The sequence below is a fragment of the Pongo pygmaeus genome, chromosome 18 (assembly GCF_028885625.2).
Source record: "Pongo pygmaeus isolate AG05252 chromosome 18, NHGRI_mPonPyg2-v2.0_pri, whole genome shotgun sequence".
Taxonomy (NCBI): domain Eukaryota; kingdom Metazoa; phylum Chordata; class Mammalia; order Primates; family Hominidae; genus Pongo; species Pongo pygmaeus.
In genome coordinates, this window is record NC_072391.2 from 79,031,210 (window position 1) to 79,057,127 (window position 25,918).

Consider the following 25,918-nt stretch of genomic DNA (forward strand, 5'->3'; position numbering starts at 1 on the left):
GTTAAGTGTTTGAGGTGATGGATATGTTAACTAGCTTTAATTATTCCACATTGTATTCATAGATCGTAATGTCACTTTTTCCCTATAAATATGTAAAAGAGTCTGGGTGCAGTGGCTCACAGCTGTAATCCCAGCACTTTGGGAAGTCACGGTGGGTGGATCACCTGAGGTCAGGAGTTCAAGACCAGCCTGGCCAACGTGGTGAAATCTCGTCTCTATTAAAAATATAAACATTAGGTGGGTGTGGTGGTAGGCGTCTGTAATCCTAGCTACTCGGGAGGCTGAGGTGGGAGATTTGCTTGAGCCTGGGAGGCGGAGGTTGCAGTGAGCCGAGATTGTGCCGCTGCACTCCAGCCTGGCCAACAAAGCAAGAGTCTATCTCAAAAAATAAATATAAAAATTATATAATATATGTATATAATATATATAAAAGGGCTAGGATTTGAACCTGCAACTCTTCATTGTGATGTAGGCCCCCTCTGTCACACATGAACTTTGAGCCTGCTGAGTGCTGGGTACTGAGCTGGGAGTTTCCACTGTTCCCCAACACTGCGTCTCAGAGTTCCCTGATGCTGGAAGCCTGGAGGCACTCAGAATTCTAGGGTGTTTTTAGAATATCATTGTGGGGTGAAAGCAGGTTCCAGCCTCCCCAGGTGGAAGGTTCCAAGAAGCGCCCAGCCAGCTCTGAGAAGTACCCGGCCAGCTCCTCCACTTCGCCTGACAGGGAGGGGACTGTGAGGGTTGGGACATGTCCTCTTTTAAGGCTCTCTCTTGCTGGCTTCTGACCACTTCCTCTTTTTCCTAGGGCGGAGGCGGCTGGCCGTGGCAGCGCTAATAGCAGCTGGGGGCGGAGCAGGCCTCCGAAACCCTCTCAGAGTGGCTCAGCCCCTCCGCTGAGGGCAGGAGAGCAAGAGTCCACTTCAACTTCCATCAGCTCTTCCCCAGAGGTCTCTGTGAGCCCCCAAAGGAGGGGCTGGGAGAGGTGGTCCCCTTAGCTACCCCTCCCTAGGCAGAACAGAATCACTGACCCTGAGGCTTGGCCTGGGCTGCATCTGCTTTCAGCAACTTCCATGAAGGACGTGACTGTAGACCGAGGCCTTCTCCTTGCACAGCCAGGGCCCTCAGGATGCCCAGGGAAGTGAGGCCCAGTGCCGGAAGCTCCAGCCTAGCACTGGGCACCTCCCCAGTGAGTGGCTGCTGGGGGCAGAGCTGCCAGCAGGGAGAGGACAGCTATGAAAGACGTGGCTGCAGGCCTCGCACTGCCACCTGTCAACTCGGGGCTTTGGGCAGGCTGCTTTTCTCCTTTGGGCCTCGGTGTCCTCATCTGTGTAGTGGAGACCAACCATGGTACTTCGAAGGTCTGTAGAAATTCCTGGTACACAGCAAGTGCTTAATAATAGTATAAGCTACTATTAGCCAGTGCCTGTGGCTCGGTCTGAGCTGTCCAGGGTGCCCCATCAGCTTCTGCTGAGGACGGCCAGTGGCAGCTCAGCTCTGCTCCCGGCCTCGCACCCTTCCACACCCCCTCGGCCCTGCCTCTCCCTGCCATCTCAGCCTGGCTTCCCCCCTGTGGCAGGTACGACCAAGCTCAGGTCCACACAGCATGAGCTTTAGTTTTCCCACTCACAGCCCCATTGAACCAATTTGGTAAAACATTCACATTGGTCATTGGTGGGTTATGCTGAGTTCAGCATTGTGTTAAAGTCCTGGCAGGTTTTTTTTTTTTTTTTTTTCTGGTTAAATATACATAATATGAAATTTACCATTTTAACAATTTAATTTAATTTAATTTAATTCAATTTTTTTTTTTTTTTTTTTTTTTTTTTTTTTTTTTGAGATGGAGTCTCACTCTGTTGCCCAAGCTGGAGTGCAGTAATGGTATCTTGGCTCACTGCAGCCTCCACCTCCCAGGTTCAAGCAATTCTGCAGTCTCAGTCTCATTAGTAGCTGGGATTACAGGTGCACATTACCATGCCCAGCTAATTTTTGTATTTTCAGTAGAGAAGGGTTTCACCACGTTGGCCAGGCTGGGCTCAAACTCCTGACCTCAAGTGATCTGCCTGCCTTGGCCTCCCAAATACTGGGATTACAGGCATGAGCCACTGTACCCAGCAGTGCTGGCTTTTGGGAGGGGATGAGGGAACCAGGAGGTGACCGATGCCACAGCCACTAATGCAGACGCCACAGCCGTGACTGTAGAATGGGGAAAAGATGAAGGGAGCTTGGCCGTTTTATCTCCAGGAGAAGTGGCTGGAGGGCTTGGAGAGGGCCTGGGGAGTGGGAAGTGGCTGCGGAGGTGAGAGTCCCCCATCCCTGGGCCAACAGCCAGGGCTCCATGGTGGGGCTAGACAGTCCCACTTGGGTGGAGGCTGAGCCTGTGTGAGGCGCTGCCCTGTGTCTTCTCTTGCCCGGCCTGGCCGCCATCACAGGCCCACCCCCGGGGAGAAGATTCTTGGAGGAGGGTCCAGGCCAGGCCTGAAAGGACTTCGCTCCTTGGTAACTATCCCTCAGGGTTGACCCAGTGACACAGGTTCTAGGGACCCACTTCTAGGTTTACTGCCTCCATCTCCATCTCTACCTCCACCTGAGTTGAGAGGGGATGGAGAAGCTTCCCGGGGAATCTCTGCACTTCTCTACCCCTCCCCACCTCCTTCCCTCCCCTCCCCACCTCCTTCCCTCCCCTCCCCACCTCCTTCCCTCCCCTCCCCGCCTCCTTCCCTCCCCTCCCCGCCTCCTTCCCTCCCCTCCCCACCTCCTTCCCTCCCCTTCCCACCTCCTTCCCTCCCCTCCCCACCTCTTCCCCCATCACTTCCTTCCCTCCCCTCCCCGCCTCCTTCCCTCCCCTCCCCGCCTCCTTCCCTCCCCTCCCCGGCTCCTTCCCACCCCTCCCCGCCTCCTTCCCTCCCCTCCCCGCCTCCTTCCCTCCCCTCCCCCACCTCCTTCCCTCCCCTCCCCCACCTCCTTCCCTCCCCTCCCCCACCTCCTTCCCTCCCCTCCCCCACCTCCTTCCCTCCCCTCCCCACCTCCTTCCCTCCCCTCCCCACCTCCTTCCCTCCCCTCCCCACCTCCTTCCGTCTCCTCCCCACCTCATTCCCTCCCCTCCTCACCTCATTTCCACCCTTCCACACCTCATTCCCCTCCTTTCCCATCTCCTTTCCATTTCCTTTTGCCTTTACCTTGTACCAAGCTGGGTGGTGATCCACTTGGAAATTCACAAAGCAGTGCACAGCACCTCACAGTTTGTCAAGGACCTGGTAAGGTGTAGGTGTTCAATACCTGCTTTAGTGAATGAATGACTCTGGGGTCCCGTGGCAGAGCTCACTAGTAGGAACCTCACGTGTCTCCCCAGCAATGTCAAAGGCCTGTCTGAAGTATGTGTGGGAGGGATCCCCAAAAGGGACACCAATAACTGCTGTGGGATATTTAATAAAATATGCTATAAAGATTAAATGGAATAATGTGTAGGAAATGCCTGCTACATTGTAGGTATTCAAACTTTAGTTATCATTATTATCTTTTATTTTAAAGAATGCTCTGATTCTGGATCAGAAGCAGTGATTCCCACAAAGGTCATCAAAAAGGGAATGGTGCAAAGTGAGGGAACATTGGAAGAGGAAGAAGCAGCTGTGTGTCCTTAGGCAAATTGCTTACCCTTTCTGAGCCCCCATTGCCTGATCTGTCAAATGGGTCTGGAAATCCCCACTTCCTCTGCTATTGTGGTAGGCATCAGATGAGATAAAAGATGGGTTCAGTCTTAGCAAGCAGGGAAGAGCAGCCCAGCTGAGCTGAGAGGTGGCTGACAATGGGAAACCACCCCAAGCCTGTTCCTTTATTTTTTATTTTTATTTATATACATATTTTTTGAGACAAGGCCTCACTCTGTCACCCAGGCTGGAGTACGGTGGCGTCATCGTGGCTCACTGCAGCCTCCACCTCCTGGGCTCAAGTGATCCTCCCACCTCAGTCTCCCAAGTAGCTGGGGCTACAGGCATGCACCACCGTGCCTGGCTAATTTTTGTATTGTTATTGTTTTTTTTTTTGGTAGAGATGAGGTGTCACTATGTTGCCCAGGCTGGTCTCAAACTTCTGAGCTCTAGTGATCTGCCCTCCTCGGCCTCCCAAAGTGCTGGGATTACAAGCGTGAACCACCAAACCTGGCCTCAGCCTGTTTCTTTAACGTCAGCTTCTTTTCTTTTTTGAGACAGAGTTTCCCTCTGTCGCCCAAACTGGAGTGGAGTGGTGTGATCTTGGCTCACTGTAACCTCTGCCTCTTGGGTTCAAGTGATTCTCGTGCCTCAGCCTCCCGAGTAGCTGGGATTACAGGCACCCGCCACCACACGCAGTTAATTTTTGTATTTTTAGTAGAGATGGGGTTTTACCATGTTGGCCAGGCTGGTCTCCAATTCCTGACCTCAAGTGATCCGCCTGCCTCGGCCTCCCAAAGTGCTGGGACTACAGGCGTGAGCCACTGCACCCAGCCTCAGCCTGTTCCTTTAACATCAGCTTCTGAAACTATCTCTGCAGAAGTTCTGAGGGTACCCCTCACTCAAGCTCCAGGCGTCAGGAAAAGAACATTCCACGAGTCCATCTAGAAGACGGTCCTTTCCCTGGTGCCGCCGGGTAAGCATGTGGCCTCCAATCTGTCCTCAACCAAACCCTGACTCCAGGCCAGTCAGCAGCACCAAGCCTGGCCTGTTTCCATGGAGACCAGGAAAGGCACCAGCGTGTCTGGGAGGAAAGACGGCTTCCTGTTCAAAGCCACAGAGAGGATGGCCATAAAGCAGGGTAGTGCAATTGTCGTTATTCCACGGGATCAAATAGGGCTGCTAAGCCCAGGAACCGTCGGGGAGGCCCAATGGATGGGCCACATTTCCCCTGCAAGGCCAACTGGCAAGTGGCCACTGCCCCCTATCGCCTTTCAGATAGGGCTTCCTGTAGGAGTATGCTGCTATGCTGGGCTATTATTGTCAGTATTCACAGAGTGCATAGTATATGCCAGTCACTGATCTCAGCGATCTGTAAGATTTATCTCCTTTAATCCTCAGAACAAACTTATATCTTATACAGCAGCTATTATTATTAACCCCATTTTACAGATAGGAAACGGAGGCACAGAGAGGTTAAGTATCTTGCCCAAGGTCACACAGTGGAGGAGCCAAGCCTGTACTCAATCCAGGTCATCTGAAACCAGAGCTTATGAAGGTGACCACACCATACAGTGTCTCAGGACAGGGGAGGCCAGGCACAGAGGTGGTGGGGGAAAGAAGGAAGCTAAGTGAGAGGTATCAGGTCCCAAGCTAACCCATCATTAATACTGGTGTTGAAGAGGCGTGGACTTCGTGAGGCGGGTGTTATTGGCGCTGTTTTCCAGATAAGGAGCTGAAAGCCCAGAGAGACAGTGAGTTGCCCAAACAGCAAAGCTGCGTTTGAACCTAGATGTGTCTACTGCAAAGCCTGGCTCTTCAGTGAACTTGCCGCCTTATTCTGCTTCTTCAGCAGTTTGTTCCGAGTCTGATCTGTCTTGAAAGCCCCACAGCCTGGGGCACAGGCCTGGAACACACACACCGCGCCTCTATGCCTGTTTTTAGAAATTGTGTATGGGATTCCAGTGGTTCCTACTTGCTGCTACTTTGGGCAAAGGAGAGGAAATGTGGTAGGAAGTGCAGTGACTCTGTATCTTGGTGAGTGGTTGTTTGCCTGAGCTCAGACGCTGCTGGAATGAAGAGTTTTGAAAAGAGAATCATTTTGGAGTAGTTGCATCTCTTTTACTTTTGGGTGAGTCAAACGAAAAAGGAAGCTCTAGGAGGGACCACATTGGAAATTCCATCTACCCACTCATCCACCCATCCGATCGTTCGATCATCTCATTATCCAATCATTCATCCATTCATCCATCCACCCACCCATTTTCTGGGCTCCAATTTTCTGCTAGGCCCTGGAAACAAAACACACAAAACCCCCAAACAAACAAAAAAACAAAAGAGTAAAAGTCTCAGAAAAAAAGCTGTTTAGTGACCAGCCTGGCCAAGATGGTGAAACCCCGTCTCTACTAAAAATATAAACATTAGCCGGGCGCGGTGGCAGGTGGCTGTAATCCCAGCTACTTGGGAGGCTGAGGCAGGAGAATCGCTTGAATCTAGGAGGCAGAGGTTGCAGAAGAGCCGAGATAGCGCCACTGCACTCCAGCCTGGGTGACAGAGCGAGACTCTGTCTCAAAAAAAAGAGAGAAAAAAGAAAAGAAAAAAGAAAAAAAACCTGTTGTTTCACATTTTCCTCCAGCACTTTCCATTTTTTACATTTAGAAAAGAGCTTTATTGAGATATAATTCATATATCATGCAATTCACCCATTTAAAGCATGATTCGATGGCTTTTAGTGTATTCACAGAGCACTGACATCATCACCACAATCAATTTTTGAACCTTTTCTTCACCCCAAACAGAAACCCAATACCCATTAGGCCGTCACTCCTATACCCCCTTCCCCCACCCCTTCAATTACTCATCTACTTTCTGTCTCTGTGGATTTGCCTATTCCGGACATTTCATGTACATAGAATCATATAATATGTGGCCTTTTGTGTCTGGCTTCTTTCACTTAGCATCATGTGCTGTTGTTATTGTTGCTGTTTTGTTTTGTTTTGTTTTTTGAGACACTGTCTCGATCTGTCACCCAGGCTGGAGTGCAGTGGTGTGATCTCAGCTCTCTGCAGCTTCCACCTCATGGGCTCAAGCGATCCTCCCACTTCAGCCTCCTGAGTAACTGGGACCACAGGCGCACACCACCAGGCCTGGCTAGACTTTTGTATTATTTTGCAGAGATGGGGTTTCGTCATGTTACTCGGGCTGATTTCAAACTCCTGGGCTCAAGCGATCTGCCTGCCTGGGCCTCCCAAAGTGCTGGGATTAGAGGTGTGAACCCTCGTGCCCAGGCTCACTTAGCATTGCATTTTCAATGTTTATTCATTTTGTAGCATGGATCAGTAAATCATTTCTTTTTATTGCTGAGTAATATTCCATTTTATGGATAGATCACATTTGGTTCATTCATTCATCAGTTGATGGACATTTGGGTTGCCTCCCTTTTGGCTATTATAAATAATGCTGCTATTAACATTTCTGTGTAAGTGTTTGTGTGGATGAGCTTTCATTTCTTTTTGGTATTTACCTAGGAATGGCCTTGCTGAGTCATACAGTAGCTCTGCATTTGACCTTTTGAGGAACTGCCAAACCATTTTCCACAGCAGCTGCAACATTTACTACTCCTATCAGCAGAGTAGGAAGGTTCCAGTTTCTCCATATCCTCACCAATACTTGTTATTGTCCATCTTTTTTTTTTTTTTCCGAGACAGAGACTTGTTCTGTCACCCAGGCTGGAGTGCAGTGGCACAATCTCGGCTCACTGCAACCTTTGCTTCCCAGGTTCAAGCGATTCTCCTGCCTCAGCCTCCCGAGTAGCTGGGATTACAGGTGCACACCACCATGCCCAGCTAATTTTTATATTTTTAGTAGAGACAGCGTTTCACCATGTTGGCCAGGCTGGTCTCGAACTCCTGACCTCAGGTGATCCACCTGCCTCGGCCTCCCAAAGTGCTGGGATTACAGGTGTGAGCCACCGCACTGGGCTATTGTCCATCTTTTTAAATTTAGCCATTCTAGCAGGTGTGAAGTGATACGTCATTATGGTTTTAATTTACATTTCCCAGATAGTATCTTTACATGTTATTATCAGCCATTTGTATATTTTCTTTGAAGAAATGTCCATTTGGATTCTTTACCCATTGTTAATTGGGTTGTCTTTTCATTATTGAGTTGTAAGAGTTCTTTATAGACTCTAGATACTAGTCCTTTATCAGATACTTGATTTGCAAATATTCTTTCCCATTCTGTAGGCTCCAGTTCCTTCTCATTGTTTTGTTTTGTTTTTGGTTTTTAAAGCATACATCCTCAGGCTAAGATATTTGAAAAAGGCAAAAATGTATAAAGAGATGGAAAAAGAACCGCCCAGAGACCACTACGATTAATATTTAATCTTTTTTATTTCCCTTTTAAATAAATTTACTTATGTTATTTATTTTTTGATAAGGTAATATCTGCACTGCTGCAGAATTCTAAAGGTCTAAAATCAGAGATTCAATGAGTCTCCCAAGCAGGAAAGCTGCATTTTCAACCTGAATAGGTCCACTGCAAAGCCTGGCTCTTTCAGTGTGTCTGCCACTGTATCCTACTTCCTCCAAAGTTTCTTTCAAGTCTGATCTGTCTTGAAAGCCCCAGTACCTGGAGCCCCTGTCATCCAAACTCCTCCTAGGGATTGCTACTGTTGCTGCTTTCTAGATGATCTTCCAAGGATAGCTTATAGCTTAAACATATGGACATATACTTGTCAAATTTCCCTTAAATTGTATGTTACCCATTCCATTGAGTACTTGTCAGTAGCTCCTTTCCAGTCTTGTAGCTCTGCAGCGTTTTCTTTCTATAGCTAAGAATACAATGTAGGCCGGGCACGGTGGCTCACACCTGTAATCCCAGCACTTTGGGAGGCCGAGGCGGGCAGATCACAAGGTCAGGAGATCGAGACCATCCTGGCTAACACAGTGAAACCCTGTCTCTACTAAAAATATGAAAAATTAGCCGGGTGTGGTGGCATATGCCTGTAGTCCCAGCTGCTGGGGAGGCTGAGGCAGGAGAACGGCCACTGCACTCTAGCCTGGGAAACAGAGCAAGACTCCGTCTCAAAAAAAAAAAAAAAAAAAGAATACAATGTATCTATCAGTTGTAGGAGGCATAGCAGAAATTCATTCTAGTATTAGGAAGAAGGAGGAATTTATTAAAGGATATTAGGTGGCTCGGAGAGTCTCCAGGAGGTCAGAGATCCAGGTCTGGAGTCTTCACAGCCAGAAACAAAGCACAACCACAGGTGGGATTGCTCGAGTAGAGCAGTGCCCACTGCCAGGACTGGGCACAGAGCATGGCTGGTTCTACTGGGCTCAGGGTACTGCACCCTTTGGTTCTCTCCCTCCAGATACCAGATGTTTCTGCCACTACCTTTGCCAGGTATGTACCCTCTGACACCTGCTTCTCTTGTTGGTGGCTTTTGAACACAAGCCTGATGCTGGTACGTCTGACTATGGGGCAGAGCTGAGCATTCCTACCCAAGCTGCAAGGGAGTGTGGGAAAACAAGATCTGGCTTTTTCTTTGGCTAGGTGTGGCCTCATATGGGGAGGCAGTCAAACATAGGAGGGCAAATTTTGCTGGGCACCCAAAAAGAATGGCAGAGCCCACTACATAATACTTATATGGGCTGGGCACAATGGCACATGCCTATAATCCCAACACTTTGGGAGGCTAAGGTGGGAGGATCACTTGAGGCCAGGAGTTCAAGACGAGCCTGGGCAACATAGTGAGACCCCATCTTTACCAAACAAAAAATAGTAATAATAATTAGCTGAGCATGGTGGCATGTACCTATAATCCCAGCACTTAGGTAGGCTAAGGCAGGAGGCTCACCTCTAGCTAGGAGCTCAAGGCCAGCCTGTGCAATATAGTGGGATCCCTGGCTTAAAATTTTTGTTTGTTTTTTTGAGACAGGGTTTCACTCTGTCACCCAGGCTAGAGTGCACTGGCGTGATCTCAGCTCACGGTAACTTCGACTTCCTGGGCTCAGGTGATTCTCCTACTCCTCAGTAGCTGGGACTATAAGTGTGCACTACCACACCTGGCTAATTTTTGTATTTTTTGTAGTAACAAGGTTTCACTATGTTGCCCAGGCTGGTCTCAAACTCCTGGGCTCAAGTGATCCTCCCACCTTAGCCTCCCAAACTGCTGGCCTTACAGGCATGAGCCACTTGCGCCCAGCTACAAAAATGTTTTTAAAGTTAGCTGGGTGTGGTTGTGCGTACCTGTAGTCCTAGCTACTCAGAAGGCTGAGGCAGGAGGATCTCTTAAACCCAGGAGTTCAAGGATGCAGTGAGCTATGATGAAGCCACTACAATCCAGCCTGGGCAACAGGGCCAGACCCTGTCTTTAAAATAATAATAATAATGATAATGCTTAAATGTAAGTGTATTGTAATTAAGAAAGTATAATTCTTCTGATTATAACACGGTACACGGGTGAGAGGTGGCGTGTTGTAATGGTTAAGCTTGGGCAGCAGCCTGGGAGCTGACTGCCTGGGTTAGAGTCACATCTGTTTCCCTCGGCTAGCCTTTCAAACTTGACCATGGCTTGAACTTCATTATGCCCCAGTTTCCTCCTTTGTAAAATGGGGAACACAATAAAACACCCCTCATGGGTTGGGCTGAGGATGGGATGAGTTAACAGACGTAAGGCTTAGAACCATATCTAGCTCATTGTATTTGCTATGTAGTTGTTTGCTCTTCTCATTTTTCCAATCTTTTATTACAAAAATTTTAAAACATACAGAAAAGTAAAAAGGGTTGTATAGCAAGCATCCATCTAGCCACTACCTATGGTTTCACCCTGCACATTTACTCTTTTTTTTTTTTAAGACATGGAGTCTTGTTCTGTCACCCAGGCTGGAGTGTGGTGGTGTGATCTCGCCTCACTCTAACCTCTGCCTCCTGGGTTCAAGCGATTCTCCTGCCTCAGTTTCCCAAGTAGTTGGGACTACAGGCATGCACCACCACGCCCTGCTACTTTTTGTATTTTTTAGCAGAGATGGGGTTTCACTATATGTTGGCTAGGCTGGTCTCGAACTCCTGACCTCAGGTGATCTGCGCACCTCGTCCTCCCAAAGTGCTGGGATTACAGGCCTGAGCCACCGTGCACGACCCCTGAACGTTTACTCTGTTTGCTTTATCACATCTGTCTAGGCCTCTTTCCAATTATTAATGCATGTTAATTTTAATGCATTTCAAAGTAATGGCAAATGCATACATATGTTGCTATTTTTTTTTAAAAAGAGACTGTCAACTGTTAAACAAAATGGTCTGGGCATGGTGGCTCATGCCTGTAATCCCAGTACTTTGGGAGGCCAAGGTGGGTGGATCACCTGAGGTCAGGAGTTCAAGACCAGCCTGGCCAACATAGGAAAACCCTGTCTCTACTAAAAACACAAAAATTAGCCTGGTGTGATGGCATGCTCCTGTAGTCCCAGGTACTGGGGAGGCTGAGGCGTGAGAATCGCTTGATCCTGGTAGGTGGAGGTTACAGTGAGCCAAGATTGCATCACTGCACTCCAGCCTGGGCGATAGAGTGAGACTCCATCTCAAAAAACACAAAGTATATAAAATTGTCTGTATTTTCCTTTAACATAAGGAACAGAGTCCTATAGATGAAACAGAATCATTAGGTTGAGGGGAGAGTGAAAAGGCAGGCCAGGGACTTCCTGACAATGGGAACAGCCTGGGCAAAAGAATACTCCACTGCAATTTCCCCCCCAAGTCCCCAAGAATGGCTGATCAGGCAGAGCCCCTTCAAATAAGCATTAAAAATACTTGCCAATCCCAAGGTTTGGGTGGGCAAGGCAGGAGGATCACTTGAGGCCAGGAGTTTAAGATCAGCCTAAGCAACATAGTGAAACCTCACCTCTACAAACAAATTTTTAATTAGCGGGAATGGTAGCACATGCCTGTAGTCCCAGCTACTCAGGAGACTGAGGCAGGAGGATCCCTTAAGCCCAGGAGTTTGAGGCTGCAGTGAGCTATGATCATGCCACTGTACTCTAGCCTGGGCAACAGAGTGAGACCCTGTCTCTTAAAAACAATTAAATCAACAAAAAATAAAATAAAATACAAAAGATAAAAATACTTGCTTGCTCAGATTTGATTTAGAGGAGACTGAAGAAGAGGCCTTACAGAAGGCAAAGAAGGAAAGTTCTAGATGGGAGAACCCAGCCTCTCCTCCACTGCCCCAGATGATTCTGCTGTAGCCCAGATTTGCAAGCTCCACTCAGCAAAATAATCTGCCCGTATCAGTCATCCATTGCTGCATAAAAGATGACTCTAAAATGTAGTGGCCTAAAGCAACAATAACTCAGATTTTCTCATGGTTTCTGTGGGTTGGGTGTTTGGGAGTGGCTGGGAAGTTCCAGCTCTCTGCAGGGTCTCTCGTCCAGCTGCAGGTGGATGCCAACTTGGGCTGGGGCCATCTCCAAGGTGTCCTCACTCTCACGGCCTGTGCCTGGGCTGGGAAGACGTGAGCAGAGGTGAGCTTTACAGGTGGGGCTCCCTGGGCACCTCTCCAGCATGGTGAGGTCAGGGTAGCCGGTCTTCTAACGTCATCTTGGGGCTCCTAAGTTATGTGCCTCAAGCCAGGCAGAAGCTGTCACACGTTGTCTCTTTTGCTACATTCTATTGAGGCAGCTATAAAAAGTTACAAAGAGGGCCGGGTGTGGTGGCTCATGCCTGTAAATCCCAGCACTTTGGGAGGCTGAGGTGGGCGGATCACCAGAGGTCTGCAGTTCGAGAGCAGCCTGTCCAATATGGTGAAACCCCATCTCTACTAAATATAGAAAAATTAGCTGGGCGTGGTGGCAGGCACTTGTAATCTCAGCTACTCGGGAGGCTTGAGGCATGAGAATCGCTTAAACCCAGGAGGCGGAGGTTTCAGTGAGCCAAGACTGTGCCACTGCACTCCAGCCTGGGGGACAGAGAGAGACTGTCTCGAAAAACAAAAACAAAAACAAACAAAAAATAGTTACGAAGTTCTGAGGCTGGGTGCAGTGGTTCAAGCCTGTAATCCCAGCACTTTGGGAGGCTGAGGCAGGAGGATTGCTTAAGCCCAGGAGTTCGAGACCAGCCTGGGCAACATGGTGAGACCCCGTTTCTACAAAAAATTTAAAAAATTAGCCAGGTGTGATGGTGCGAGCCTGTATCCCTAGCTACTCAGGAGGCTGAGTGGGAGGATTGCTGGAGCCCAGGAGGTCGAGGCTAGAGTGAGCTGTGATTAATTGAGCCACTGTACTCCAGCCTGGAGGACAGAGTGAGATCCTGTCTCAAAATAAATAAATAAATAATAAAAAGTGAAAAGTTACAAAGATCTGGCAGGTTCAAGGGAAGAAAACCCGGACCCCATCTCTCCATGGACGAATGTCAATGTCACAGTGTGGAAGAGCATGTGGGATGGAGGAAGAATCAGGGGATGTGTCTTTGGAAAGTGCAATTGCCCACGGCTGGCGTCTGAATAGATTCACTCTCCTCAAAGACACTTTTGCCACACTGATCACTGGGCAAGCATGCCCCGTGCAGGTCTCATCCTCCAGCCCATGCAGTTGTCTTTCAGCCGCAGGCTGAACACTGGCCATCCCAGCTGTGTCAGAGGCCTTTGGCAAGCCTAATTTTCTCCATCTTTTTTATTACCTTGCAGAACAGGTTGAACAGTGTCCCCCAAATTTATGTCCACCTGGAACCTCAGAACATAGCTGTATTTGGAAAGAGGGTCTTTGCAAATGTAATCAAGTTAAGATGCGGTCATACTGCATTAGGTTACATCCTAAATTGATGAGGCTGGGCGTGGTGGTTCAATCCTGTAATCCCAGTACTTTGGGAGGCCAAAGTGGGCAGATCACTTGAGCTCAGAAGTTCAAGACCAGCCTGGACAACATGGTGAGACCCTGACTCTACAAAAAATATAAAAAATTAGCCGGGCGTAGTAGTGTGCACCTGTGGTCCCAGCTACTCGGGAGGCTGAGGTGGGAGCATTGGTTGAGCCTAGAGGTGAAGGCTGCAGTGAACCGTGATCACCCCACTGCACTCCAGCCTGGGTGACAGAGTGAGATGAGACACTGTCCACCCCAAAAATAAAAATAAAAAATAAATCAATGACTGGTGTGTCATAAGAAGAGGGACATTTGGACACAGAGACATGCACAGAGGGAAGATGATATGAAGACAACACAGGGACATACAGGGAGAGCACCATGTGACAACTGAGGCAGACGATGGGGAGAGGCATCTACAAACCAGAGCACACAAAGGATTCCCAGCAACCACCCAAAGCTTGGAGAGAGGCATGGGACCATCTCCCCCAGAGCCTCTGGAAGAAACCAACCATGCTGGCCAGGCGTGGTGGCTCATGCCTGTAATTCCAGCACTTTGGGAGGCCCAGGAGGGCAGAACACTTGAGATCAGGAGTTCGAGACCATCCTGGGCAAGATGATGAAACCCTCTTTCTACATAAAATACAAAAATTAGCTGGGCGTCATGATGGGCACCTGTAATCCCAGCTACCCAGGAGGCTGAGGCAGGAGAATCGCTTGGACCCGAGAAGCAGTGGTTGCTGTGAGCTGAGATGGTGCTAGTGCCCTCCAGCCTGGGTGACAGAGTGAGACTCTGTCTCAATAAATAAATAAATAAATATATAAATAAATAATAAATGATGAAGAAACCAACCCTGCTGACCCCCGGGGTCTCAGACTTTTAGCTGCCACAACGGAGAGTTATGGTGTTTGTTACAGCAGCTCTGGGAAACTAATGCATGTTTTCAATGACATTTTGGCCCCTTCTCAATGGTGGTCTGGATGGCTGGTTGACAGCTAACTTCAGACCCAATGCAAAAGCCCAGTCTATGAAGGAATGTCCCCTGTGGACAGCTACTGTGTAGCCAAGGTGGGTTACATACTAGGAAAGGGTCCTGGGGGCCCCCACAGGGAGCTAACTCTGTTGACGGGGGACCCGGGTAACAGATGCAGGCATTTGCTGTGAGTCACGAGACACTGATGTGTGTTTGCTTACTTGGGTATTTTTTTACTTTTTGTTTTTTAACATTGTAAATGAGGCTTAGCCTTCCCAGGTGTGTCCTACCTCTTCTGTCTCCTGTCTCCCATCTCTGTGTCCTGTCTTCTGGAGCTGGTGTGATTTTGTCAACATGGGCACTGTTTATGATGGCAACAGCTGTGACCTTTAGAGCCAAGAGGAAAGCTACCTACAGGGACTCAGGCCTTTCTCTCCAAGTGGGGCCATAAACTGTTATTCACCAAAACATGGGGGAGGCATAGGAGGGAAACACAGCCGCTCCTAGGGGAAGCCACTCTGTTTCTCCTCTGCAGGGTTGGAGACACAGGGGGGCACCTGGCTGTGCCCCCAATCCTGCCCTCAAGCTCTGCACCATTTTGTAACCCTCAAAAGCAATCCCAGCACTTTGGAAGGCCCACTGCCTGAGAAGTTGTATTTGCTGAGCCCACTGTACTTGCTGAGCCCACTGCCTGAGAAGTTCATTTTCCAGGCCCTTACTTAACCAGTGCCTCCTCCTCCTCCTCCTCCTCCTCAGGTCACCCTCCTTCAAGAAGCCTTTGTGACCACCACATGCAAACCCAGCCCTTCCTCCCCCATTATATTCATCTGCTCTGCTAAAGTGCTCACCCCACTGGAAATTATCTTGTTTGTGTGTTTCCTTGTTTACCGTCTGTCTTCAGTAGAATGGAAGAGCCATTGGTATTTTGTCTTTTTTTTCACTCTTGTCCATTCTTGTATCCTCAGCTTCTAGAACATTCCCTGGAACACAGCAAGTGTTCAGTTATTGTTCATGGAGTGACAGATGTCTCAGCCAAGAAGGTACAATCACAGGGAAGAATGACTTCAATTGGTCTTGACTTCAACCTGCTTCCAGCCTGGTTCCCTTCTCCCACCTCCCTACAGCCCACAGAAGAACTTTTCCAAACCAGAAGTCTGTCCAGGTCATTCTTCTGCTCTAAGGCTTTCAGTATCTCCCCATTATCCCCAGGAGGAAGTCCAAATGCCTTAGCAAGTGTCAAGGTCAAGGGACACTTGGTGAGCCCTGCTTTCCTTGCTAGTCACTCGTGCACAGCTGAGTCCTTCCCCAGAGTGGATGTCACTCATGCTGTTCCCATTGCCTAGTTTCCTGCTCCTCTCCACCCCATTCAACTGATAAACTCTTTTTTTTTTTTTTTTTTTTGAGTCTGAGTCTCGATCTATCACCCACACTGGAATGCAGTGACCCGATCTCGGCTCACTGCAGCTTCTGCTTCCTGGGTTCAAGAGATTCTTGTGCCTTAGCCTCCCAAGTACCTGGAGTTACAGGTGTCTGCCAACATGCCCGGCTAATTTTTGTATTTTTAGTAGAGACGGGGTTTCACCACGTTGGCCAGGCTGTTCTTGAACTCCTGACCTCAAGTGATCCCCCGCCTTGGCCTACCAAAGTGCTGGAATTACAGGCGTGAACCACTGTGCCTGGCCTCAACTGATAAACTCTTGTCCTTTTACTAGGCTCAGCTTAGGGACCGTCACCTCCAGGAAGCCTTCCCAACCTGCACTGATCATTTCTTCTTCTTCTCTTTGGGATTATCACTTGTATTGTAATCAAATCTTGTTTTTTTCTTTAAAAAATATTATTTGCATTCAGTAAAATTCACCCTTTTTGATATACAGTTCTGAGGTTTTTTTTTTTTTTAGTTCTATGAGTTTTGACAAATGTATAAAGTTGTAATCTCCAACACAATCAAAATATAAAACAATTTCCTCATCCCTCCTCAATTCCCTTATGCTCTTTTGTATCCAACACCTCTTCCCACTCCAACCCCTGGCAACCATGGATTTGCTTTCTGTCTGTACAACACTGCCTCTTCCAGAATGTCATATATAAAATCATGCTGTTTATAACCTTTAATGCTGGTGTCTTTTTTTGGGGGAGTTGGTTGGGGGGTGGGACGAAGTTTCGCTCTTTTTGCCTAGGCTGGAGTGCAATGGCACAATCTCGGCTCACTGCAACCTCTGCCTCCAGGGTTCAAGCGATTCTCCTTCCTCAGCCTCCTGAGTAGCTGGGATTACAGGCGCCGCCACCATGCCCGCCTAATTTTTGTACATTTAGTAGAGATGGGGTTTCACCACATTGACCAGGCTGGTCTTGAACTTTTGACCCACCTCGGCCTCCAAAAGTGCTGGGATTACAGGCATGAGCCACCATGCCCGGCCTAATGCTGGTGTCTTTCACTCGGCTTACAGTCATGCATTTGAAATCCAGCCTTGGTCTTGTGTGTATCAATAATTACTTTTTATAGCCGAGTGCTACTTCACTGTATGAATTTTTGTTTATCCAGTCACAAATGAAAGACATTTGGGTTGTTTCCAGTTTGCAGTGATTATGAATGAAACTACTATAAACATTAGTGTTTTTCTGTGGACATATGTTTTCATATCTCTTAGGTAAATACAGGTGAGTTTGCTGGGTCATATGGTAAGTGAATGTTTAACTTTTTAAAGAAACTGCCCAGCTGTTTTCCAGTGAGGCTGCACTGTTTTGCATTTCCACCAGTGGCTCCACATCCTCACCAGCACTCGGTGTTATCGTCAGTTTTTTTTTTTTTTTCCCGAGACGGAGTTTCGCTCTTGTTGTCCAGGCTGGAGTGCAATGGTGCGATCTCAGCTCACTGCAACTTCCACCTCCCGGGTTCAAGTGACCCTCCTGCCTCAGCCTTCTGAGTAGCTGGGATTACACATTCCCCCCACCATACCTGGGAAATTTTTTGTATTTTTAGTAGAGATGGGGTTTCACCATGTTGGCCAGGCTGGTCTCCAATTCCTGACCTCAGGTGATTCACGCACCTTGGCCTCCCAAAGTGCTGGGATTACAGGCATGAGCCACCGTGCCCAGCCTGTCGTCTGTTGTTTTACATTTTAACCATTTTAATAGGTGCGTATTTTTTGTTCAACCAGTTGGTCTTCCCCAGCAGCTTGTAACTCCTGACAGAGAATAAATCTTTCATCTCCTTATCCTCAGAGCCTGTAGTAGTGACTGACATGTGGTAGGTGCTCAAGAAATGCTGCGGGCTGACTGAATGAGTCCACTCATGGAATGAATGAATTTCTCGACTGCATGAATGAGGGTTCTATTGAAACAGTGCTTAAGGTAAGTTTGTTTCAGATGCCATGTGAGTTTCTCTGCTCCCCCACAAAGGAACTCACCATGAGTGATGAGGTGGTCTTTCTGAAATGGTTGCTGCAGGTAAAACCTCCTTACCATTACATCTAATATCTTTCTGTATCTGCCCAAAGTGCCCAGACTGCTTCTACCTCTGAACAGGCTTGCATGGGTTTCTTCCCTGTTGTTTCAATGAAAGGCACTGGTGCCCATACTAGAGGGTGCAAGAGAATGATAGCGGCGGGGGGCAGTTAAATGCAGATCCCCAGGCCCTGCCCCCAGGTTCTGATTCAGCAAGGCCTATAACTCCCGGCGCATGTCAGACTTTTCTAAGGCTCCCCAGGAGAGGTGAGAGTCCTCTGTAGAAGTGTAAATAATTCTGGGTCTTGAAAAAGACATGGGCCTTCAGATTCTAGTTCTGCCACCACTGGTGGTTCACTCCTGCCGGTCGCTTAATGCCTCTGAGCCTCAGTTTTCTTATCTGTAAAGCTGTCCTGAAAGTAATGGAGCTTCCCAGTTCCACTGTGAGGATGAAATACATTCACTGCATGAAGGGCCCTGACGCAAGGTAGATATTCAATAAATGTTGTGGATTTTGGTAAGCCAAAAAGATTCCAAGTGCTTTCTCTCCACCCCCTTCGCTAACTGCCTTATATTTTAATTTTTATTGATGCATAACAATGCAGAGAAGTGTACAGTTCACTGGATCTTCACACACCGAACACACCCATGCCCACATAACCCACACCCCAATCGAGAAACCAGCACCCCTCAGGACTCGCCTGGGTGCGCTGCTCATCACCACCTTCCCAAGGGCAACCGTTCTCCTGACTTCTAGCAGCCTTGTTTTTGAAACAGTTTTAGTTTTCTGTAACAACTAAGACATGCATAGTAAAGAATATTTAGAAAACACTGACAAGAGAAAAAAATCAGAGACATGTTAACATACTGAACAGCCTTTTAAAAATATTAATTTTTTGGCCTGGTGTGGTAGCGCATGCCTGTAATCCCAGCCCTTTGCGAGGCTGAGGTGGGTGAATCATTTGAGCTCAGGAGTTCGGGACCAGCCTGGGTAACACGATGAAACCTTATCTCTACAAAAAAATACAAACATCTAGCCAGGCATGATGATGTGTGCCTGTAGTCCCAACTACTTGGGAGGCTGAGGTGGGAGGATTGTGTGAGCCCGGCTGAGGGGGCAGAGGTTGCAGTGAGCTGAGATTGCGCCACTGCCCTCCTGCTTGGGCTACAGAGTGAGACCCTGTATCAAAATAATACTACTAACTTTCTGTTGAGGTGTAACATGCATAAAATGGCCCAGATCAGGCCGGGCACAGTGGCTCACACCTGTAATCCCAGCACTTTGGGGGGCCGAGGCGGGCGGATCGTGAGGTCAGGAGATCAAGACCATCTGGCTAACATGGTGAAACCCCGTCTCTACTAAAAATACAAAAAATTAGCTAGGCGTGGTTGCAGGCGCCTGTGGTCCCAGCTACTCTGGAGGCTGAGGCAGGAGAATGGTGTGAATCCAGGAGGTGGAGCTTGCAGTGAGCCAAGGTTGTGCCCCTGCACTCCAGCCTGGGTGACAGAGCAAGACTCCATCTCACACACACAAAAAAAGACCCAGATCATAAGTACAGAGCTCAGTACATTTTCATAAAGTGACTAACCCATGTGACCACAAGATCAAAACCTAGAACATCGCAGCCCTCAAGGTTCTTCCTTCTGCTGCCTCCAAGGCAGTGAGACTCACTATTCTGACTTCTTTTTGTGTGTGAGAAAGAGTCTCTCTCTGTTGCTCAGGCTGGAGTACAGTGGTGTTGTCACAGCTCACTGCAGCCTTAAACGCCTGTGCTCAAGCGATCCTCCCATATCAGCCTCCCAAGTAGCCAGGACTCTTCTGACTTCTAAAAGCACTGATGAGTTTCGTGAAACACAGCCTTGTTTTAGACAAAGATTCCCTCCCTCTAGTGCTGTTGGAGAACTCTTGCTGATCCCTCAGGACCCAGTTCTGAGGTTACCTCCTCTGAGAAGTCTTCCCAGCTCCATGAGGCAGAGGATTAGCCCTTGCCTGATTTGTCCCTCTAATTCAGCTCTTGCCATTCTGTGATAGTAAATGCCTCTTCCTGCTGTCTCACCGTTGAGAGGTAAATATGTCTAATCTATTTTTCTAATATAGGGTATAGTGGGTTGAATTTTGACCCCCCCACCCCCCACCCAAAAAAAACAACAAAAAAACTAAGTCCTAAACCCTGTACCTGTGAATGTAACCTTACTTGGAAATAAGGTTTGTTTTTGTTTTTGTTTGCTTGTTTGTTTGTTTGTTTGAGATGGAGTCTCTTTCTCTTGCCCAAGCTGGAGTGCAGGGGCAGGATCTCTGCTCACTGCAACCTCCGCCTCCTGGGCTCAAATTATTCTCCTGCCTCAGCCTCCCAACTAGCTGGGACTCCAGGCTGTGCCTCTACGCCTGGCTACTTTTTGTATTTTTAGTAGAGACGGATTTTCACCATGTTGGCCAGGCTGGTCTTGAACTCCTGACCTTAGGTGATCTGCACGCCTCGGCCTCCCAAAGTGCTGGGATTCCAGGTGTGAGCCACTGGTACAAGGCTGGAAATAGGGTCTTTATGGAGGTAATTAAGTGAAGGATCTCAGGATGAGATCCTCCTGGATTGAGGGTGGACACTAAATCAGAGGACTGGTGTTCTTACCAGAGAAAGGAGAGGGATATTTGAGACAGAGAGCAGAGGGCCATGAGGAGACGGAGGCAGAGTTAGAGTGATGCAGCTCCAAGCCAAGGAGCGCGGGATCACCACCAACCACAGAACCTGGGAGAAAGGCGTGGGGTACATTCTCACCTAGGGCCTAAGGAGGGAACCAGTGCTGCTGCTGGCACCTTGCATTCAGACTTCTGGCCTCCAGAACTGTGAGATGATATATTTCTATTTTTTTTTAAAGTCACCCAGTTCATGGTAATTTGTTATGGCAGCCTTTGGAAGGTAAGACACGGGGCCTGTTATTAAATAAGGGCTCAGTGTTGAATGAATGAAAGGGGCCAGGCACGGTGGCTCACGCCTATAATCCCAGCACTTTGGGAGACCGAGGTGAGTGGATCACCTGAGGTCAGGAGTTCAAGACCAGCCTGACCAACATGGTGAAACCCTGTTTCTACTAAAAATACAAAAAAAAAAAAAAAAAAAAAAGCTGGGTGTGGTGGTGCATGCCTGTAATCCCAGCTACTCGGGAGGCTGAGGCAGGATAACCAGGGAGGTGGAGGTTGCAGTGAGCTGAGATCATGCCACCGCACTCCAGCCTGGGCAACAGAGTGAGACTCCGTCTCAAAAAAAAGAATGACTGAAAAGGCTAAGTAAGGAGGCTGACTGAAAGGGCTAAGTAAGGAGGCTTGCTGGTCTGTGATGGGAACAAAAGGGAGACGTTTGGATGCCTTCTTGCTCTGTGCCAGCCGCCTCGTGCAGCCTGTGACCACTGCAGGACCCTGCGGACTGCCTGCCTGATACCATCCCCCCTTACCCCTGCTGACAGCTGCCCTGTTTGGCCACATACCCTTGGGCATCCTCTCATGATGTGGGGGAAGCTGATCCATCCTAAATGTCCTGCCAAATGTGGAAAATCCCATTTTCTTGGAGAGTGACTGAGGCAGAGCGGGCTTTGTGACCCATTTCTGGCCAATGAGACAGAGGGAAAGCATGCTGGGTGTTGGGGGTGGCGGGGTGGGCGTTGGGAAAAGGTATACTCTTTTCAGTCTCTTCCCTTTCAGGTCTGGTTGCCAGGAGTGGCAGACGTGGAAAGAATCGGTGTCTCTGTTGACACACTTGAACTTCTCAGTGTACCCTGTCTGCACCCCAACCACTTCTGGGCTTCCAGCAATGTGAGATCATTGATAGCCTTTTTGTGGAAGCTGAATACGTCCTAGCGGAGATTCCAGACGTGAGAACGAGGGGCTTTTGTCTTCAGCAGTGCAGATTGGGAAACTGACGCTCAGAGACTATTACATCATTGGAGACACGGGGGGAGGGGTAAGTGGCAGAGCTGGGATTCACATTGAGGCCCACCTGTTTCTGTGTCCCATGTTTTCAGCCACTCTTGTACACTGTTGCTCTCGGCTTTCAACGGGCTGTCTTGATTTTACATGAGGTTTGGGGCCTGGCAAACGCCTGGTTGCAGTCTGGTTCTTTGCACAACAGGGTCTGCACGTTGAGTGTCCATTACAATGTGATGACTACTGAGTCAGCCCCAGGGGTCCCATCTAACCGGGATCCATGCCCAGGGCTTGGATATGCATTCACGGACTCACTCCTCTACAGCAGCCCTATTTGTCAAAGCAGAAAGTGAAGTTTACAGAGGCTGCAAATGCTTTGCAGATCTACAGAGACAGTGAGTGACTGGGACTGGAACCAGCTGTCTCACTCCAAAGCCCCCTTTGTGTGTCCCTCCAACTACACTCCGTGCCCATCAGGCAGGACTTTGATGGTTACGGCTATATCCCTGGAGCCTGGGAGTGCCTGGCATCTTGCAGGCACTCAGCAAATGTTTGTTGAATGAATAAATGAGCTCCACCAGGACTCCAGGTTAGAGGTGCTCAAAGCAAACCTATGGGTCGGGCACAGTGGCTCATGCCTGTAATCCTAGCACTTTGGGAGGCTGAGGTGGGTGGATTGCCTGAGCTCAGGAGTTTGAGATCAGCCTGGGCAACATGGTGAAATCCTGTCTCTACTAAAAATACCAAAAAAAAAAAAAAAAAAAAAAAAAAATCAGGCATGGTGGTGCACGCCTGTAGTCCCAACTACTCAGGAGGCTAAGGCACAAGAATCACTTGAGCCCAGGAGGCAGAGGTTGCAGTGAGCTGAGATCCAACCACTGCACTCCAGCCTGGGTGATAAAAAAAAAAAAAAAAAGCCAAACCATTAAACCGGGGGCTCCACCAAGCTGGCCACAATTTAAATAGCAGAGGGGTCTGCCCTCCCCCTACCTCCAGAAGCAGTGAGGCCTAACCCCATTGAAAGCCCATTCTGGGTGGTACTTCCTCTCACAGAGGCCTGCCAGCCAGCAGCTGGGACTCGGCACGTCCCCAGGGATGTGTGCTTCTCTGAACAATGTTGGGAAAGGAAACTAGACTCAAGGGCTCCGGGGGGTTTTCTGGTCATTTTGGCTGTGGGGGTAGAGGGGTAGGGTTGGCGAGGTTCCCTGGGGCAGGGCGGTGGACCTCAGCCTGGTCACTGCCTTTGGAGGTGGTGGTGGAGGAGGGGAAAGGAGGTCTAGGTTTGAAATAACCCTCTGAGGGTGTTTTTTGTTGTTGTTGTTTGTTTGTTTGTTTGTTTTTTTGTCAGGGTCTTACTCTGTTGCCCAGGCTGGAGTGCAGTGGCACATGATCTCAGCTCACTGCCTGCAACCTCTGCCTCCTGGGCTCAAGTGATCCTCCTGCCTCAGCTTCCCAAGTAGCTGGGACTCAGGCACATGCCACCGCCTGGCTAATTTTTAAAGTTTTTGTAGAGATGGAGGTCTCATCATGTTGCCCAGGCTAGTCTTGAACTCCTGGGCTTAAGTTGTCCACCCTTCTTAGCCTCCCAAATAGCTGAGATTACAGGTATGAGCCAATGTGCCCAGTCCACAGATATTTTTCAAAACAGCTTTATTGAGATATAATTCACATCCCATGCAACTCATCCATGTAAAGTGTACAGTACAGAGGCTTCAGCACATTCACAGAGCTGAGCAGCCATTGTCACAATCAATTTTAGAACATTCTTATCATCCCAAAGAGCAGCCCTGTACCCCTTATCTGTTACCTTCCGATAGGCCCGCTCTCTGCTTTCCTGGTCCTTGGCAACCACTGATCTATGTTCTGTCTTGATAGATTTGCTGATTCTGGATATGCTAAAGGTGGGTCTTATGATGGGGAAATTAGGTCCAAAGCGGGTGGCTGAGCAGCCCATAGCCACACAACTAAGGAAGGGGCAGACCTGGGACTGGAGCCCAGATTCCTTGCTTCCCAAGTTCATGCTTTCACAGGAGGTCTTCTTCTTCCCAGTAAGAATTCCTAAAATAGCCAGACTTGGTTTTGCCCCATGGGGTGAGTGCTTTACCTCCCTCATCTCACAGCCCCCTCAGATGTAGGTACATTTCTGATACCCATAGGTATAATGATGAGGAAACTGACACCCAGAGAGGCTAATGGTCCAATGCACCATGGCTGCCAACAAAGAGAAGAGGGTAATAGGGAAAAGCATTTGTAAGCCCAAGGACTGGTGAGCAACACAGAATACAAAGAGTCAAGATGATTCAGCTTAAAATGTAATTTTCTTTCAGATTTTTCTCTCTTACCTACCCACCCACCTTTTTCTTTTATAGGAAAAGGAAAAGAAAGATCCCCCTACCCTCTGAGGTCACTTCCTGACCCATTTGTGAATCTATGTAGAGTGGTTACAAACTCACGTCTCCCTGCCTGAATGCCTCTTATTAATCTGGGGATGGGTGGCAGGTCAGCATGCCCATGGGCTCTGACACCAGACAGGCTGAGGTTCAAATCCTGCCCCCACCACCCACTGACTTAACCCCCTCTAGCCCTCTGACAGCTAACCTGTGACAGGGCCTTTCTACCGAATGTGTCTGAGCCCATAGAGTGGTTTCTTCCTTCTTTCTTTCTTTCTTTCTTTTTTTTTTTTTTGAGACGGAGTCTTGCTCTGTCGCCCAGGCTAGAGTGCAGTGGTGCAATCTTGGCTCACTGCAAGCTCCACCTGCCGGGTTCAGGTCATTCTCCTGCCTCAGCCTCCTGAGTAGCTGGGATTATACGCACCCACGACCACATCAGGCTAATGTTTTTGTATTTTTAGTAGAGACGGGTTTTCACCACATTAACCAGGATGGTCTCGATGTTCCAACGTTGTGATCCGCCCGCCTCAGCCTCCAAGGTGCTGGGATTACAGGCGTGAGCCACCGCACCTGCCTCAGAGTAGTTTCTTTCCCTACCTATTTTATTCCACGGAAAAGAAAGAATACACAGAATGGTTCCTTCCCCACCTGTTATCCTTGGGAAAAGAAGTATCATTTTACATTAGAGTCCTCCCAGAACAGCGCCTGCCGCCTTGATGATGACGATGATTGTTATTTTTGAGATGGAGTCTTGATCTATCACCTATGCTGGAGTGCAGTGGCACCATCTTGGCTCACTGCAGCCTCTGCCTCCTGGGTTCAAATGATTCTCCTACCTCAGACTCCTGAGTGGCTGAGACTACAGGTGTGTGCCAGCATGCCTGGTTAATTTTTGTATTTTTATTAGAGAGGGAGTTTTACCATGTTGGCAAGGCTGGTCGTGAACTCCTGATCTCAGGTAAGCCGCCTGCCTTGGCCTTTCAAAGTGCTGGGATTACAGGCATGAGCCACTGCACCCAGCAGATTATTTTTATTTTGAACAACCAAGTTAGAGTTTGAGAAAGAGATGAGGGGCCCCAGTACTCTCTTTCAATCCACTGATTCCTTCAGTTGTTCACCTGGGGGGTGGGGTTGGGCTGGGGGTTGGTTAGCAAAAAATGAGCCAAAGAAGAAAATGAATTAAAAACATGAAAGAAAAAAAAAGCAAACTGCCATTTATGATGACCATTATCTGACACACAATGGACATTTTAACTCAAAAATACTATAGGTTCACAGGCATAGATTAAACAGACACCTGTTCTTCATGTTCTTATTTTTTTGCTTGCTTCCCACAGATGAGAGAAAAATCCAGCCAGAATTGGCATCTGTCAAGATAGGCTTTTAGGAGCCACGGCTCCCTAGAGTGGTCTCCACACATTCTGATTATATGCAATCTCATTTTGCCAGCAAGAGACTTAACCCACTCCCCTACCCATGTAGACTTTGTAATAATAAATTATACATATATATGACTGTACTAATATATTATGTACATTATATAACACATACTAAAACAGAAGTGTGAAAAAGATTGGTTGAAATAAATACAAGCTGAAGTTCTAAAAAAAAAAAAAAAAAAAAAAGAGACAAAGAAATTGCCCCTAGATGTACTCATTTTTCCTGGGGAATTGGTCCCATGACTTTAAGTGGTTGA

At 48.3% G+C, this 25,918-nt stretch overlaps 1 protein-coding gene across 1 annotated transcript; it reads left to right on the plus strand.

The window, feature by feature from the left end:
• The first annotated feature begins 545 nt into the window (after positions 1 to 545).
• Positions 546 to 16,584, plus strand: LOC134738518 (uncharacterized). The gene is made up of 2 exons (XM_063654133.1): positions 546 to 1,358; positions 15,438 to 16,584. The coding sequence occupies exons 1-2, from the start codon at positions 1,233 to 1,235 to the stop codon at positions 15,813 to 15,815; spliced, it is 504 nt and encodes a 167-aa protein (XP_063510203.1). The 5' UTR covers positions 546 to 1,232; the 3' UTR covers positions 15,816 to 16,584.
• The last annotated feature ends 9,334 nt before the right edge of the window (positions 16,585 to 25,918 follow it).